Source organism: Agelaius tricolor, unplaced genomic scaffold (assembly GCF_023055355.1).
Source record: "Agelaius tricolor isolate 1412-34295 unplaced genomic scaffold, bAgeTri1.0.p SCAF_19, whole genome shotgun sequence".
Classification (NCBI taxonomy): domain Eukaryota; kingdom Metazoa; phylum Chordata; class Aves; order Passeriformes; family Icteridae; genus Agelaius; species Agelaius tricolor.
Window position 1 is genome coordinate 12,679,124 of NW_027269279.1, and position 16,666 is coordinate 12,695,789.

General features: G+C 43.9%; 1 protein-coding gene across 32 annotated transcripts in view; it reads right to left on the bottom strand.

Annotated features, from left to right (window-relative positions):
* Positions 1-16,666, bottom strand: part of RBFOX1 (RNA binding fox-1 homolog 1) — a 1,203,461-nt gene that overhangs the window by 606,186 nt on the left and 580,609 nt on the right. For 4 of the 32 annotated variants that reach the window (XM_071444307.1, XM_071444302.1, XM_071444300.1 and 1 more), the window contains exon 1: positions 11,651-12,015. The exons of 25 other annotated variants lie outside the window; for them this stretch is intronic. In XM_071444307.1, the coding sequence (XP_071300408.1) occupies positions 11,651-11,746 (96 nt within the window). In that variant the 5' untranslated portion in view covers positions 11,747-12,015. Of the gene's footprint in view, positions 1-11,502; positions 11,618-11,650; positions 12,016-16,666 lie in introns of those variants that run through there. 3 more of the 32 variants (XM_071444298.1, XM_071444295.1, XM_071444319.1) reach the window with 2 other exon arrangements.

Here is a 16,666-nt window from a genome sequence, read left to right on the forward strand (position 1 = left end):
TTACAGGATCCTACTGTGCATCTTGTCTCTTCCCTGCTAACATTCCATGGAGAACCTCCATGAACATACGTTTGTTCTTGTTCCCAGCACTTTGTTCTGTCACTGTGACAGATGGCTTTACACTGAAGCATATGAAAATATTAAATTCTTTATCAACCTGTTGAAGTTTGAGATGCCTGTAAGTAATAACCATCTTGGCAGCTATTCTTTTAATACAGATATTACAGAAAGCTACTTAGTGCCTCCATGTCAGTTTGCTATTTGTGACAGACTACTCTAAAACCACAGTTTTCTTTGAACTTGATTAATAGTAGCATTGTTTCATTCAAAATAATATAATTTCTAAGCAGAATATGATGTTTTACTATTTGTTTATACAGAAGAAGTTGAAAATTAATTTTAAAAATTACATCAGGGGCTTGTGCTGTACCAAAAGGAGTGGGGAAGGCTCTGGGACCTGGTTGCCTGTTCCTTCTCTGTCTAAGCACAGCAACTGATGGAGCACTGTCTTCAAGATTTGAATCAGTTCTCTGAAACACAATATTCTATCCTGTGCCAAACATGATGTTGGCTCTAGTAACTAGATAAAAAAACCCCAAAACACAAAACATGGTGAAAAGAGGGTGTCCTGCATGCTTTGCCTCCTCACAGTGCTCACACTGAATCAAGCAACTTCAGTTGCAGTTGGTAAACTGGAATTCCCAAGACAATAACAACTGGTTAAGAGCACATCCATTTAATTCTGTTATTTCCTCAGCTGGAGGGGTTTTTGACAAGTTGCTGGCTCCTATATAGAATGTGTAGAATACTACATAGAAAATAGCACAGCAGAGCCTCTCTGGCTCCAAGGCACTCTTACACATCTCAAATAGTAAAAAAAAAAAGTCTCAACTGTTGTTGAGTTCTAATATGTTCTGTGTAATCAGCTTTTTATTAAAAAAACCCTTTAATGTTAGGTTATTAATAGATGTGAAAGTCTGCACAGTCCTCAGATGAAAAAATTGCTTTCTATTAACAAAGCAAAACTATAACCCAAAAGTCTGTATTTTTTATGCTAAAGGCAATATTACAGGAACAAGGGGAGCTGGGGTGTGTACTATAGATACAAGAGGTTATACAGAACCCATCTCCAAAGACATCAATTCTATTATACCTGCCTTGTCTCTTATGGAGAGGATTGCTCAGAGCTCCCATAAATACAGACCAGGATTCCCAGAACTACAGACCAAGGAGTTGCTCAGAGCTCCAGCTGAGTGTGCCCAGCCAGCACAGTGTGACAGAAGGGACACCCAGAGGGGAGCAGGGCTTGAAGAGCTGCACACCCCTCCCTGCACTGTTCCTCACAAAAGATCCAGGGTTTCATCAGAAACTTTGCAAACTCCAGTGTTTTCCAAACTCTGCTCCTAGGAAACAGCTCTGGTGTTGGTTCAGTGCCTCACCTCATGGAGTGTGGCAGCAGCAGCGGGTCAGGTTCTGAACGTGGGTTAAAAACCCTTTTGGTAAGAACACGAGAGATTTGCCTCTAAATGGGAATTAACCTTGGTGTTTGAGAAAGATTTTCTATCTTAGAAAAACACAGCCCTGAGAACTGAGTTCTGTCAGCTATAAATCAATTCTGTAGAACATGTTTACATGTACAGCTGCATTTCTCTGGCATTGCTTCCTAAACCTTTCCTAAAAGCCTCAAGTAATAGAAATCCCATAATCTTCCTAACTCATCTGATTAAATATTAAGTATTCTTACCATCAGGAAGCCTTTCTAATGCCCAATCTAAACCTTCCTTTGTCTAATTTAAGCCCACAGCTTCCCAACCTACTCACTGCAGCCATGGAGGAGAAGAACATGTCAATGCTGTTACATCCAATTACGTGTCAGAATTTGTTTCTTTAAGCAGAAATGCAGTTTTGTGTCTGCAGGATTGAAAGATCAAATGAAACATCTGTTACTAACTCAAGTTGGACCCAGGCACTTTCTACAACATTCAGGAAAATGAAAAGGAAATTTCTCAGCGGGGGAAAAAAAAAGGACAATTCCTTTTACTATGCCAAAATGAGACATGCCAAAGTTGCAGCGCTGATTCTTTTCTTCCATGTTTCCAGTTTTCTCAAAACATGGGGAAAATTTGGAAATTTGTTAAAATAACTAAAAAGGATTAGTAGCTACCTTACTCTCCTCCCTACATTCAGTGAAATGCCTGGATCCAGTTAGAATTTTACAGTCCTTGTGCTTCACAGACACAAAGCTTTGGGGGAACAAATGTATACATCCTGCATGCCATTCCTAAAGATAATTCCCCATAAGAATCTCAGCTCCCTCATCCATCTTTGTCTTCTGTTATCTTAATGGGCACAATGCCCTTGGCTCCTCCAGTGGTGCTAAACCTGAAGGGAATGAGGAGAGCCCAAGGCAGCTCCCTCCTGAGAAGGCACAGATGATCTGCCCGAGTCACACACTCTGTGCAGGATTTGTTGGAGTTTGTAACCTCCACCCCTCTTGTTCTACACCACAGCCAAAGTCAAGCTGTGCACCAGCCACTGACTCACACCCCATTATTTTATCATATTAGTCATTTAGCTGCTAATTACCAAAAAAGAAAAAAGATTTATGGAATAGATTTGCATCATTTTCCATAGATGTGTTTCAGAGCTCCGGAGGCTTTTTCCGTTTTGTCCCAGTTGTGCTTCACCCTCAGCTCTGCAGGGCTGGAGCGAGCCCCTGCCCTCAGCTGCAGTGGGGTAACACAGGGCCCTGGTGGCACAGGATGGACAGAAGGAGCTGATCCAAGGACAGACCCCTTCAGTCCCCCCTGGATTCCCCTCCCTGGATGGGCAGGCAGAGCCTCGAGCATCCCCTCACAGCCCTTCCTCCACCCTGCACTTGTCCCATGAGGTTAAACTGACAGGATAAATGCACAGAGCAATAATTCAGAGAAATTCATCCAGAGAAAGGATGTGAACCAAGAGCAGGCAGAGCTAATCAAGTCTTGAATGTATCAGCAGAAGTTTATAACTTTTATCTTTTTATGAGACAGTTGATCACACACACATATCCACACTTCAATAAATTTGAGAGAGTAATAAAACTTTCCAGCAGACTTTGGCAAAATAAAAAAAGCTCATAACCTCTGTTGCAAAAAAGCCCAACAGGCAGCTTAGAGATCTCAAGTCAGCTGTGAGAGCTACAGACTCAAATGTCTGAGATCTTACAATAATAATTTTATAATCCTGATTATAAATCATGGCCAGTATCTTTCTTCCAAGGTAAACTACTTGAAAGCAATGTTTTTATTTAAATTAAAAATGTTCTAAAATAATGTCTTAGATGCAAAATAAAGATTTCTAATCTAAATGATAACTAGGAAAGGTTGAAGCAAAATATAGAAATTAAAATGCCTGGGACAGAAACCTCAGGTCTGAATCAGAGCTTCTGTCATAAAAGACTCGCACAGGGAGCAGAGAAATCTTTTTTTCTTCAGGTTCCCTGAGAAGATAAAACACTGAGGTCATCTGCAGCATGGGAAATTTATATTTGTCTAGCAAAAAAATATTTTTCAAGACAGTAATGACTTCTTAGTACTGGAACAGGTAGTCTGAGGAGGGAAGGGACCTTCCCTTTTGGACAGCTTGAAAGATGAACAGGATGTCAATAATCAATGACACTTGACTCCTTGCAGGGAGCAGGGCTGGACTCCATGGCGTGGAAGAGTGTCCTCTGCATCACTGTTCTTAAAAATCCACACCAATATTTAGGACAAAGCCTTTAAAATGGTACATGTGAAAAAACTTATACATTTTTATAATTTTCTTGCAAGCTGGGATAAAAGGATTTTTTCACATAAATGCCTCACTATAACACAGGATGGAGTTTTGTTCTGTGCTTGCTCAGTTACATGTGGGCAAAAATGAATGAAAGCAGAACTGCCACGCTGCCTCCCCTCTGCAGAGTGCCCTGCCCAGCCTGGAATGCAATCATTGATTAGTGAAGCACTCACATACAGGCATGATGCTTCTATTAATTAGAAGAAATGCCAACATACAAACAGGCCTGAGCTTTATTTTTCATTGCCCAGTAGCTCATGGCTGCTGCAGGAAGAGCTCATGACATCCATGGAGCATTGCTGATGTTTGCTCTTTGCACTTATTCTTTTTAAATGTTTGATTTTTTTGCTTGAAGCAGAACCTGACCAGAGCAGTTTCTCCTCCTACAGGACACACAGCATTGCACAGGAGCTCAGTTCCTGCAGTGATGCCTCAGGTTTGAGCTTTTATTTATTTCAGATTCTGTGCTGCTTTAGTGTGTGGGTCTGAGTTTCACATGAGGGGCTGCTGAGCTCTGTGCACAGAGCAGGGAGACAAAACAATTCCTGCTCCAGCTGGGCACCAAGGACAAATGATCCAAATCTCAGCCCAAGAGCACAAACACCGTGGGCTGGAGAGAGAAAAACAAGCAGGGTGGGACTGCAGGGGCTAAAGCTGGAATGGGACAATGAACTGCAAGATGCAAATGGAGCAGAACTGATCCCAGGGAGAGACCCCATGGCCTGTCACCCATTTTGTGACCATTTTGGTTCACCTTGGGTGCAGCCCTGGCTGGGCTCTTGTGCTGCCCAAGGTGGATCCATGGAGGAGATGCTTTGAATCAATCCCTGCTTTATTCCTTAGCTCTGTCCAGCCTCTGTTCTAGGGCAGCCTGCACAGGGCATCAGTGGCTGCTGCCAAGGATATCAGCACCCCCCTGGATCCTCCTTTTAAAGCCTCATGTCACTGGTAACCCCCAGGCTGGAACACTTTTCACAGCTGAGCTCCCCCTGACCCTGGGTTCCAGTTCTAAAGACCACCCTTGTTTCCCTGCATTCAGAAGGGTGCAATTAGTGAGCCACAGCTACCACAGGCAGCTGCTAAAACCTTCTGCTCTCAAGATTAAAATTGGGCAAACAGAACTTCTGCTAAGCTATCACATGACTGTGCTCAATTTGATTTACCAGTTCTCATAAAACCACAGAAACTTGTTTAAGAGACTGTGACATCTTGAAAATATAATTGGAAGTAAAGAAAATGCAGTAAAATACCCAATGCCAATTCTTAATATTTCCCCTTAGTAAATCCTTTCTTCCTGTTGTGTCTCAAAGAATGAGCAAGGATAAGAAAAAAGGCTCAAACTTTCAAATGTGAAAGTCAAAATGAAATTAAGTTGCTTCCCACAGCCTCTCTGTTGGTACAAAGTTCAGTCTGCCATGATTGGATTTTTGATTCTGCTGGCACTGGGAAAGCCTCACTGGGAAAGCCTGGAATGAAATGCCATTTGAAATGAGATCTGCTTCTGGGATGATTTTGCTCCCTGGCACAGCAGTGGTATCCTGCTTTTCCTGGTAACTGTGGGGATTAGTGCAGGATTACAGCCTCAAGTGGTGCTGGCTTAACCAGCAAGGTGGAAAACCTGGACACCCCACCACTGTTCATCATCCAGACCTCATCAATAAACACTTGTTGGAAAATGGCTGAACTACTCAAATGAAAGCATGAGATGATTTTCATTTTCATTGCTCCTGCAAAATATTCCAAGGAAAAACAAACAAACAAACAAATGGTTTGAAATTTCTCTGCGTCACAGCCAAATACCAACCCTTCCCTGCAAGCACAGGTGAGAGCAGATCTGTTCTTCTGTAAAATGCATCTCCTGCCCTTGTGCACACAGCCTGCTGCTATCACACATTGCAAAGCTGGGCCTGGGAAGGCAGCAGGACACCCCTGCTGTCCCCAGGAGTGCAGCCCCAAGGACATGGCCTGGCCCCAAGGCAGAGCAGCTGGACAAAGGGGACACCTCATGCTGACATGGAAACATGAAACTCATAAAACTCACATGAAACAGCCCAGGAGGGAGCCAGCCTGCCCCAGCAGGGCCTGATCTAAATGCTGGGTTCTCAGAAGACTTGCTTCACTTCTGCAAAGGCACAGCTGAAATTCCCAAGGGATGCTGGCTTTGTTCAGAGCACCTGGTGATGGTGCAAGCTCTCAGTGCCAAGTGTGCCTCTCACTCGGCTGTAGGAGGTTTTCACAGCTAAAGGAACCATTAGAGTCAGGTTAATTAGCAGTCAGAAACAAGTCCTGATGTAAGCTACAACTCATTTATCAGGAACAAACGATCAAACATCATTGCTGGATTCCTGTTAGTCACGGAATCAGAAAGGTCACCCTTAACAAGGAAAACATTTAAGGTAAAAAAGACATAAACACCTGTCCAGGGAGCAGCACAGCACCAGCAGAATAATTCACATGTACAAGGTGTGGGAGGTTGTTCTCAGGATTTCACATCAATCTCCACCATAGGAGCAGTGAACAGAAAATCTTTGCTGAAGTTTTGATCAAGTTCAGCTTGGGCCATCAGTCATCAGTGCCATGATTTACATCTCCTTATGTCCCTCCCCTCCTCTTCCCAGCTAAATTTGCAGTAGTTACCAGAGAGGAAACCTGCTTACAATTTCTGAACATCAAATACATAAAAACAGAAAAAAAAAACCCAAAAAACACTACAACAAAACAGATCCTCTGGTGTTCCATGTAAAAATGTTAATGGGATTTCTAATCATCATTAGCAAAACCCTATATTTCATACATATTGAATATTGATTAAAAAAAGCTTCTTTCAATAATTTCTAAATATTTAACCAGTTTTTAATTATCTCTACCAAAATGCAGGTAATTAATGAGTAGCTGCCAAACTCCAGGTATCCAAAACAAAGGAAGAGAACAGCTTTTCCTTCTCCTGAGAATAAAACTACTTAAATAAAAACTGTGGGTGCAAAAGTAAAACAAGAGGATTTTCAAGATGATGTGGAGTATGGAGGTGTACCTTGTTTTTGTCAACACCTGACACAAAGGAACATTTTGAAGTATTTATGTCTCAAATAAAAATACTGGAAGGATATTAAGTCCAGGCAGTAAAACTGGGCTCTTTGTCATGTTTAATTGCTCGGATTCATAACCTAGTTTTGCTGAATCTGGATGTTCCTGCTGACTCCAGCAGTTTCTCCATTTTAATAGAAAAAGTTTGCGTGCCTCCACTCCTGTGAGACGAAAGCAATTTTTGAAATATTCCTGACCATCAGTGAAATTTCTCTCTGCAGAAGCCTCATTGCTGTGCATGAAATCTGTAATTAACTACAGAACAAAAACAAAACCCACAAAAGTCTCTGATTGCAACCTGGTGAAGGAAGCCACACTGTGTTCCTTTTCAAAGACAATGAAGGGAATCCCAGCCTCTGCAATTTAGCAGGGGGGGTAAGAGAAATGAAAAGAGCAACAGGCAGGGTGAGGACAAGCAAAAAGAAGAAATGCTTGCTCTCAACTCCACTCCCACAAAGCAAACACGTTCCCACACTGTCCAAACTGAAGTTCAGCTAAGGTAGAAGTAGTGATGCACAAAGCCCCTGAAGACAGTGACTGTGCCACGTTCCTTAACATCCCCACTGGATAACCTTCCAAAGAGAATAAAAATAAAATGAAATGGAAAAGACTTATTCCTACAGACAGAGAGCTCCACGGCTGACATGATACATTTAGAAGGAAATGCCACCAGAACAGAGTTTTGGCAGTGACACATTTATTTCTTTCCACTGTCTGCTATCTCACCCAAATGCAGTCCCACAGCACTTGGATTTTAAATAAAGCACGTTTGTGATGCACCCTTTGAAAGGACAGGCTGTGTTTCCTTTCCATCTGCTGACAGTGGATTTATGGCCCTTGTTGTGCTCCAAGGGCACCCCTGGGCACAGCCAGCAGCTGGAGATCAGTGAACTCCTGAATTCCTGATCTGCCCTCAGCACAGCCCAGGAGAGCACATTCCCTTTCCTTGGAGCACATTCCAAGAGAACAGAAATGAAAGGCAGATAGCTCTGCTAATTTCCACCTAAGCTGATGCCACCTAGGTTGGACACAGAACTACTTATGGCACAGTAATACTTTTAAAACTTTATCCTCAAATAAAGTTAACACATGTCAAAAGTTATGCTTAGCTCCTAGGAGATGCCATAAATTATGTCCCAATCTTGAAATAAAGCCCCCAAAAGACTGAAAAATTTCTGAAATAATCAATGTCCTCTGAAGCCTTTGTTCCCATCTCCAAACCCTGGGAAGGTACAATCCTGTGGCACAATCCTTCCAACAAAAACTCCAAAATCCTTATCACTGAAGTCAACTGAAAGCTTGAATTTAGTAGCTTTATTTTTACTAAGGAGTTAATAAATACACATTGTTTGCTTAAATTAAAATATGAAGTAAACTTCAGACAAGATATTTTCTACAGTTAAAATTCCCTATGTATTTTTTCCCCAGTTTACTTTTTCACAATTACCACCACAATAACTTTCAAGCATGAGTTGACCACATTTTTCTCCCTTCTCCTCTTTAGGGTGATGCTTCTTCAGTTACCACTTGTAACATATTTATCTTAATCAAATGAATTAAAAATTGAATAGCAATATTTTCCTTACAAAAGGAAAAGCCCAAACTTCCAATATTATTCTCAAGAACATTACTCTAGACCTTTTCTAGCATTTCAAATGCCACCAAGTTGATCGCTTGAACTATTAATTTAATCCTTTTTCCTGGAAAAGTTTTCTGGTGTATGAGCAAAGCTGAGATCCTACATGAAACTTCTACCACAAAAAGAATAAATGGGAACAATTCCATGGCAATGATGCTACTGAAGTAAGTGGTTTGAAGTTGGAAAGACCGAAGGCAACACCTTGAAGTTGCTTCATCTGCCCATTGTTAAGTTATTCTGATTTCAAATATTTATTTAAGTGGGACCAGGCAAGAACACAAAGCTCAAATTTCCCAAAGCTGTGCCTGGAAAGGGGTGCAATGAACTGTGCAATGAACTCCTCGAGGTGCCAGGGTGCTGGATGTGGAGACACTGATTAAATGGAACTGCCTACCCGCAGCTTCCAGAGCAGGCAATGCAATGGGAGCTACTGTGTGCCCACAGCATCTCCAAGACCAAAAAATGCCAAAAAATGCCAAAAAATGCCAAAAAATGCCAAAAAATGCCAAAAAATGCCAAAAAATGCCAAAAAATGCCAAAAAATGCCAAAAAATGCACTGCTTCGGCAAGGAGAGCTCCCAAGGGAGAATCAAACCCGTCCTAGATCCATGGGTTTAAAGGAAGCAAAGCTGATGATAGACAGACACTCCCCAGGCACTCACAGAAAAACCCCTGTAAAGGACAAAACCTCAAAGTTCACTTTTTCCTTTTCATTAAATGATTCAAATCTGAAGAACTAAAAATTCTCCACAGCACTACTGCTCCTGCTGTAGACAAGGGAACACTGTTCATTGAGTGGGAGCTTTGCTCACTCTTCCACCTTACTTGCATGTTCAAGAAACAGATCAGCATCAGGAACATTAAATGTCTAAGAAAAAACCAATAATGTATGGTCAGAATATCAAGATATTCAAACTTTATACCCATCTGTTGCTTCATTTTAGAAATACACGTGGAACCAATGTACTGCATGTAAACTGATTTTTCTAAATATTTCATAAGACAAAATACAAACTTTCTATGTAACATTTACATAAATCCTAATTACTTCTGTATTATGACCAAATTCCTTATCCCTACAGAAATGACAAATACAAAGGCTGGTTTGGATCTTACTCAATTACTCAGTATCCATCAAAATCAAGTACCTGAGGTGGAATTTAATGTACAGCCCTGGAAGCAAAGTGATTTTACAGTGTCTGAACTGCAGAGCCCAGCATTCCACTTCTGGGCTGTGCCAGTCTCCTCCATGTGACAGCAAGTCTTTCAAAAATATTATCTCCCTATTAGGAGTCTGCACAAGAGTCCTTTTTTTTAAAAGCTAGAGAAATCCACCTTCCCCACTCCCCTCAACATTTTTTTGCACACTTTGAAATGTGTGGGTTTTTTAAAGCAAGAATATTGCTCAAGTCATTCAAAGTATTTAAATTACTTTGCAATTATATCCAGCTGGAAACCGATAGGCATTTTTAAATCCTAGTCTTTTATACCCTGTTCCTGCTTTTTTTTCAATGCAAACACATATAAATGGATTATTAGCCAAAATTACCTGTGTGTTTAAATTGTATTTATTAACAAAATGCTGCTGCTGTTATATCCCATGCATTTTAACAAGTACAGTAATAAAACCTCCAAATACTCATAAATTGTGTTTTCTAAGATCAGTATATTATGCTGGTGACACACAGGGACCTTGAAGTTAAACAGGCATGCAGGTTGGTCAGGAATCCTGTAACCTGCAATAGCAATCACCAGGCAATAATCCACCTGACAAACCCCTTTCTAATGACACCCTTGCTCTCGTTCATATAAATGCTAATACATATTCCATCCACAGAAAGCCAAGCAGCTTTCTGAAGATGAAGTTCACATAAACTTCAGCCAAACACGGAGGGAGGATGGATAATCCCTCCCGCACGTTGTTTTCTGTCGGCATCTCGCCGAGGAGCGCTCGCAGCCAGAGGAACGCGCGGAGTTTGTCCGGCACACACCCGGCTCAGCCCCGAGCATCCCTCGGCCCCGGGCCGGCACACAGCCCAGCCGCGACGGCATCCCGCGTCCCTTCAGCCGGCCGGCATCCCTTTACCCGGCCGGCATCCTGCATCCCCCTCACCTGGCCAGCATCCCTCACCTGGCCGGCATCATACATCCCCTCACCTGGCCGGCATCCTGCATCCCCCTCACCTGGCCGGCATCCCTCACCTGGCCGGCATCCTGCATCTCCCTCACCTGGCCGGCATCATACATCCCCTCACCTGGCCGGCATCCTGCATCCCCCTCACCTGGCCGGCATCCCTTTACCCGGCCGGCATCCTGCATCCCCTCACCTGTCCGGCATCCTGCATCCCCTCACCTGGTCGGCATCCCCCTCACCTGGCCGGCATCCTGCATCCCTTCACCCGGCCGGCAGCAACAAATCCCCGCAGCCCCTTACCTGGCCCGCAGCCCGCAATCTCTTCAGCCTGTCGGCATCACCGCATCTTCTCACCCGATCGACATCCCTGCACTCCTTCACCTGGCCGGCAGCTCCGCGCCCCTCACCTGACTGACATCCTCCTCACCTGGCCGGCATCGCCGCACCCCACACTTGGCCGGCATCATCCTCACCTTCACCTGACCGACATCCCCGCACCCCACACCTGGCTGGATCCCCCTCACCTGGCCGATGTCCCCTCACCTGGCCGATGTCCCCTCACCCTTCATCTGGCCGGATCCCCCTCACCTGACCGGCACCCCCGCACCCCACACCTGGCCGGATCCCCCTCACCTGGCCGGATCCCCCTCACCTGGCCGACATCCCCCTCACCCCTCACCTGGCCGGATCCCCCTCACCTGGCCGGATCCCCCGCACCCCTCACCTGGCCGATGTCCCCGCACCCCTCACCTGGCCGGATCCCCCTCACCGGCCCGGATCCCCCTCACCTGGCCGATGTCCCCTCGCCTGGCCGGATCCCCCTCACCTGTCCCCTCAGGTGGGGCAGCCCGCATTCCGCGTGTCCCCGGCCCCTCCCGGCGGGCACAGCCGGGCTCGGGGCGCTCCCGGCGCGGGCACAGGATGGATCCATCCCTCCCTCCCTCCCTCCCTTCTCCGAGCTGCCGCTGCCTTACCTGCAGGGCATCTCCCACGCCTGCGAGCAGCTGCCAGGGTTTCATGGTCGGCGGCGATGCGGGAGGAGCCGGGGGCAGCGGGCGGCCCTGCAGCATGCGGCGGGCACGGCCGCGTCCTGCCCGGGCAGCGCTGCGATGGCTCCGCTACAGCCGCGCTGCCGCCGGCCGTGCCGGGGAACGGGACGGAGCAGTTTCCATGCGCTGCTGCGCTCCTGATGCCGCCGCGATGCTGCGAGAGCCCTCGGCTGCCTCTGCCCTCCCTGCCCGGCTCGGCAGTGCCGGCGCTCGGCGGAGCCGGTCGGTTTTATTTGGAGATAAGAGCGGCTCCACGCCGGCTTCGCTAAAAACCACAGCCTTGTGGGAAAGGAAGGTGGGCACGGGAGAGGAGATTGCGCTCAATAATTCATTTATGGAGTGATGGCTTAATGGATGGGCTGAATATTAGCTGCTTGTTAAAATATTGGACGTGGTGCTAAAGTTTGCAGGGGTTCACTGCTGGGATCAATCTTGTATATACAAAATGGTTAACAGTTGGATTAAATGATGGTAAATCTCTTGCTAAATTCTGAGTTCCTTTTAGAATAATATTGCAGACTATGTCATTTTTAAGATAAAGACTGGCTGGAACAGAAACAAAACCTGAAAATCTTGCACAAGAGATGGCAGCAATTAACCCATTTGAGGAGAAGAAAAAAAAAGTTTCAGATAAACATTAAAAACTGATCCCTTTCACTACACAAAAGCACTCCTTATGCCCTACCAAACAAGCTGCTATTTCAAAGTACATCTATTTATGCAACTGAAGTTACAATCTGCAAACAACCACTTGTGCTCTATTGAAAAATTCTCAAGAGGCTGCTCAGAGGACTTTTCTAATTCTGTAAAATGAATTTTCATACCACATATTCACTATTTCTCAAAAAAACCCCGAAAAGTTTATTAAGCATCTTTCAATGTTTATCATTATTCTGCAATGAAAATCGAGAACAATTTCATCTCTTGGAAAATAACTTGATATCTATCATTTCCTTTTTGTAAACACAAATACTTTCTGGCAGAATAGGAGAGACAAGGCTTAATTATGTGCTGTGAAAACTTAACATATAGAAAATAATATTAAATTCAGGCTGTAATTTCGTAGTGTTTTCCTTGTTTGGAAGTTTTTATTGTAGCCATGTTCAACTTATTAAACTTTCTACCTAGACAGGCTATGGGACCATTAAGGCACCTTAATCACAATGAAGTGTATAATTTGAAAAGAGAATGTAGCAAGGGTTGGCCTGACCACTGGTTTAATAGCCAGAACATCTCAGAGCTCACACTGCCTCACTGCGTGGCCTTGACCACATTATTCATCACTTCAGTTTTCCCACTTGTAAAATTAGAATAATACAACTTCCAGTGTCTCCCATCTCTGACTTCTCAGGAGGGCTCGAAGGATTAATGAGCCTACAGTGCTCTGAGATTGAATAAACACTAACTGCTAAGGCAGAGCTAATATGTTTCAGAACATTAAAGCACTGAAATGTTAGAAATTCCAATTAAATCACCCTGTGTGTCAAAACACGGGCGAAGGAAAATACAGGGATTACTAAAATACCATCTTCTACCACTTACAATCAACAAAATGCTGTATGTTGGCTTATTAGTTCTGTTACTGAAATCTGATTTTTACCATATATTCCTAGCATTATGGTCAGATCCATTAGAAATGCCACCAGCAGCAATTAGCACTGCTAATTTACACAACCAGGCTGTCCAGGGCAAGGCCATTCAGAGTCAAAGCAGTCAGAAAACATCTCCATTACCTCAGGCCTGTTGTTTTGAGCCTCTGCAGCACGTATGGGCCTTCCATCAGAGGAGCTGCAGTTCTGGCACATGCTGCATGGGGTACTCACTGCTGCTCTTCAGAGATCCCCATGCTTCATTCAAGTAATGAAAGAGAGTTTGAACCAACTAATTTTCTCATTAGCAAAAAAATAAGGGGGGCAGGGGGAAGAACTGGCAAAGCACACACTGCTGCAGAAAGAGCTGCAGCACTCACAGGGTTGTGACAACAATCAAAATCAAAATAATGGTCTGAATTCCTATGTCCAACTTAAAAAAGATCACTGCAAACTTCTATTTCAGTCTATAGAAATAGTAACCTTGAATAAAAATCCATGCACATTGCACATTCCTTTTCAGCACTCTCTCTCAGGAGTGGGCAACCCTGGTGCTTCCACCTCCCAGCTGAACTGGAGATCAAATGTCTGACATCTCTAAGGTGGCTCTTCCACCTCTCAGCTGAACTGGAGAGGAAATGTCTGACATCTCTAAGGTGGCTCTTCCACCTCCCAGCTGAACTGGAGAGGAAATGTCTGACATCTCTAAGGTGGTTCTTCCACCTCCCAGCTGAACTGGAGAGGAAATGTCTGACATCTCTAAGGTGGTTCTTCCACCTCCCAGCTGAACTGGAGAGGAAATGTCTGACATCTCTAAGGTGGTTCTTCCACCTCCCAGCTGAACTGGAGAGGAAATGTCTGACATCTCTAAGGTGGTTCTTCCACCTCCCAGCTGAACTGGAGAGGAAATGTCTGACATCTCTAAGGTGGTTCTTCCACCTCCCAGCTGAACTGGAGAGGAAATGTCTGACATCTCTAAGGTGGTTCTTCCACCTCACAGTTGAACTGGAGATGAAATGTCTGACATCTCTAAGGTGGTTCTTCCACCTCACAGTTGAACTGGAGATGAAATGTCTGAATTCTCTAGTGGTGGTTCTTCCACCTCTCAGCTGAGCTGGAGATGAAATGTTTGACATCTCTCATGGCCCAGTGATGCCAGGGCTGTCCTTGAGTCACCACAGGTGATGCAGAAGCTCAGCTGGGATGCCCTTGTTGACAGCAGGGATTCTCCAGCAGCTGTGGGGGAGCCAGACCCACTGAGCCACAGCCTGACCCCGAGTTAAGAGCCCTGTGGGATGAGCAAAAGCTGAGTGGGAACCACAGCAGGTCCTGGCTGTGGTCCAGCTGCTGGGGACCCTCACCATGACCCTCTCACCCACACAATTCCTGCCATGGGCAAGGCACCTCCTGAACCTCTGCCCTTCCTATCACACTTGCAGGGAAAAACCTTGGATATTTGAACTATTGCTGTGATGACAGCAGCTGTTGAGGTTTCAGTAATTCCAGATTTCTATCTTTTTTACTTATCTTCAAGTAAGTGTTTTCAATGTACTCATTGAATACTACAGATGAGCACCATCCCATTATGTCTCATGGCACACCAAAAGTTCTAAATGAATTTAGTTGTTTGTCATCCCTTACATCTTTATCTCCTCAAAAAAGGGAGTGTTTTCCTTCTGAATTTTCCAATTGATAAAGAAAATGACAGAGAAGCAGGCCACAGCAGCTAACTGTAAAATATGTGCCTTTCAGTGAATGGTGCAGCTGGAGTTATTTTTTTAAACTGATGCAAAGGTGCACGTGTCATCCTAGAAAGCTTCCAGCTCAAAGCCTTCAGTGGGTAACTGATTTAGCCATAATTTCCTGAACTAAGTTTCTGCACTGTGGGAACTATTAAAAACCAGCATAACCACTGAAGGCAAGTGAATACTGGCCAAATTCACAAGTAGCATCTCAAGCAGAAGGTTATTCTGCACCTGCCCAGTTTGTACAGTGCTTTCACCACAGTTCAGTGTGGTTCAGTGCTGAATGCAGGTCCATGTCCAACACACGGGGGCTCTCCATGCCTGATGGATTCCTGTGGAGTGGGTTCTTCCTACAGCCACCTAATGAGCAGCACCACACAAGGGAGGCTAATGAAGCATATTCAGATGGAAAAGCATCCTGTGATTTATCACAAATGTGCTGCAGTTTTATTTCAAAAGGGTTTGTGTTTTCCATGTGCAACTTTGAGCCAGACAACCAATGTGTTAAAAAATCCAGCATCCATCAGATGCCACAAACCCAACAGAGCTCAAGGAAATCTACATCTGAGAATGCATGGTGTTAACTCAGGCTAAACAGTGTCCTCTGGAGAGGATCTAAAGATAAGGATTTTAAACCTGAACTATCAAAACAAATACAATCAGAAAACAAAAGGTTTTTTCTCTACCAAGCAGAATTTTAAAATGTTCTCCAGGGGTTGGATCCTGCAAGCATCCACAGCACTGCTAAGAGCACAGTGAAACTAATAACAAAAGTACACAAAAATAATTGGGTTTAGCATTGGACCTATGTAAGAGATGTTCCAAAAAGGCAGTGACACAAAATACTAGGTGTCTTCAGAAATCATTTTTCTGTATATTTGGAATGTCAGTGCTGTTCTTTAGCCAATTGCTCACAAGCAGCCTCCATAACAAATTTGTAAATGTGATTATACCAATCTGCATTGCTCTGTTTTGCATTAGGAGCTGGGGCTGCCTCTTCCCAAGGTGTATTTGCTACTCATGTCACCAATCTCTCTTGAAGGTTCTAGTTCTGTTTCTGCCATTCATGCAATTAGAGCAGTTTACAAATGAATTAACTTAAACATTGCAAGTGTCCAAAGGTACTTTCACACTCTTACTGCAATGCTAAATGCAAAAGTTTGTAGCATATTACATGGAAATTAGATTTTCTATATTTTGTCCAAAAAGTCATGCCTAATTTCATTCAGAAACAAGAAATCAAACACTACCAATAAAATAGTAGAGGAACATAGTTTTGATGCAAGTAGTACTGCTCTAATAAATGTTACTTGAAACATTGCCACAAAAAAAAAAGTTTCCTGCAGAAATGCTGTGAAAACTGCTGTAAAAATAACCAGTCATGCCTGTACTTACCCCCCTGTAAAGAGCAAAAATGCACATTCCACAGGATAGGGATTTTTTGCATAGCCACTGCTGCTTAGGTCAAGTTCAAAAAAGAGTTACTTATCCAAAGCCCTAAAATAAAGCAAAGTTTCTGAAGAAGCATCAAATCAAAGAAAAAAATCTGTATTTTTGTCAAGTGTAAGGAAGGCTCCATTTACCAGCAACATTCACTTCCAAAACTG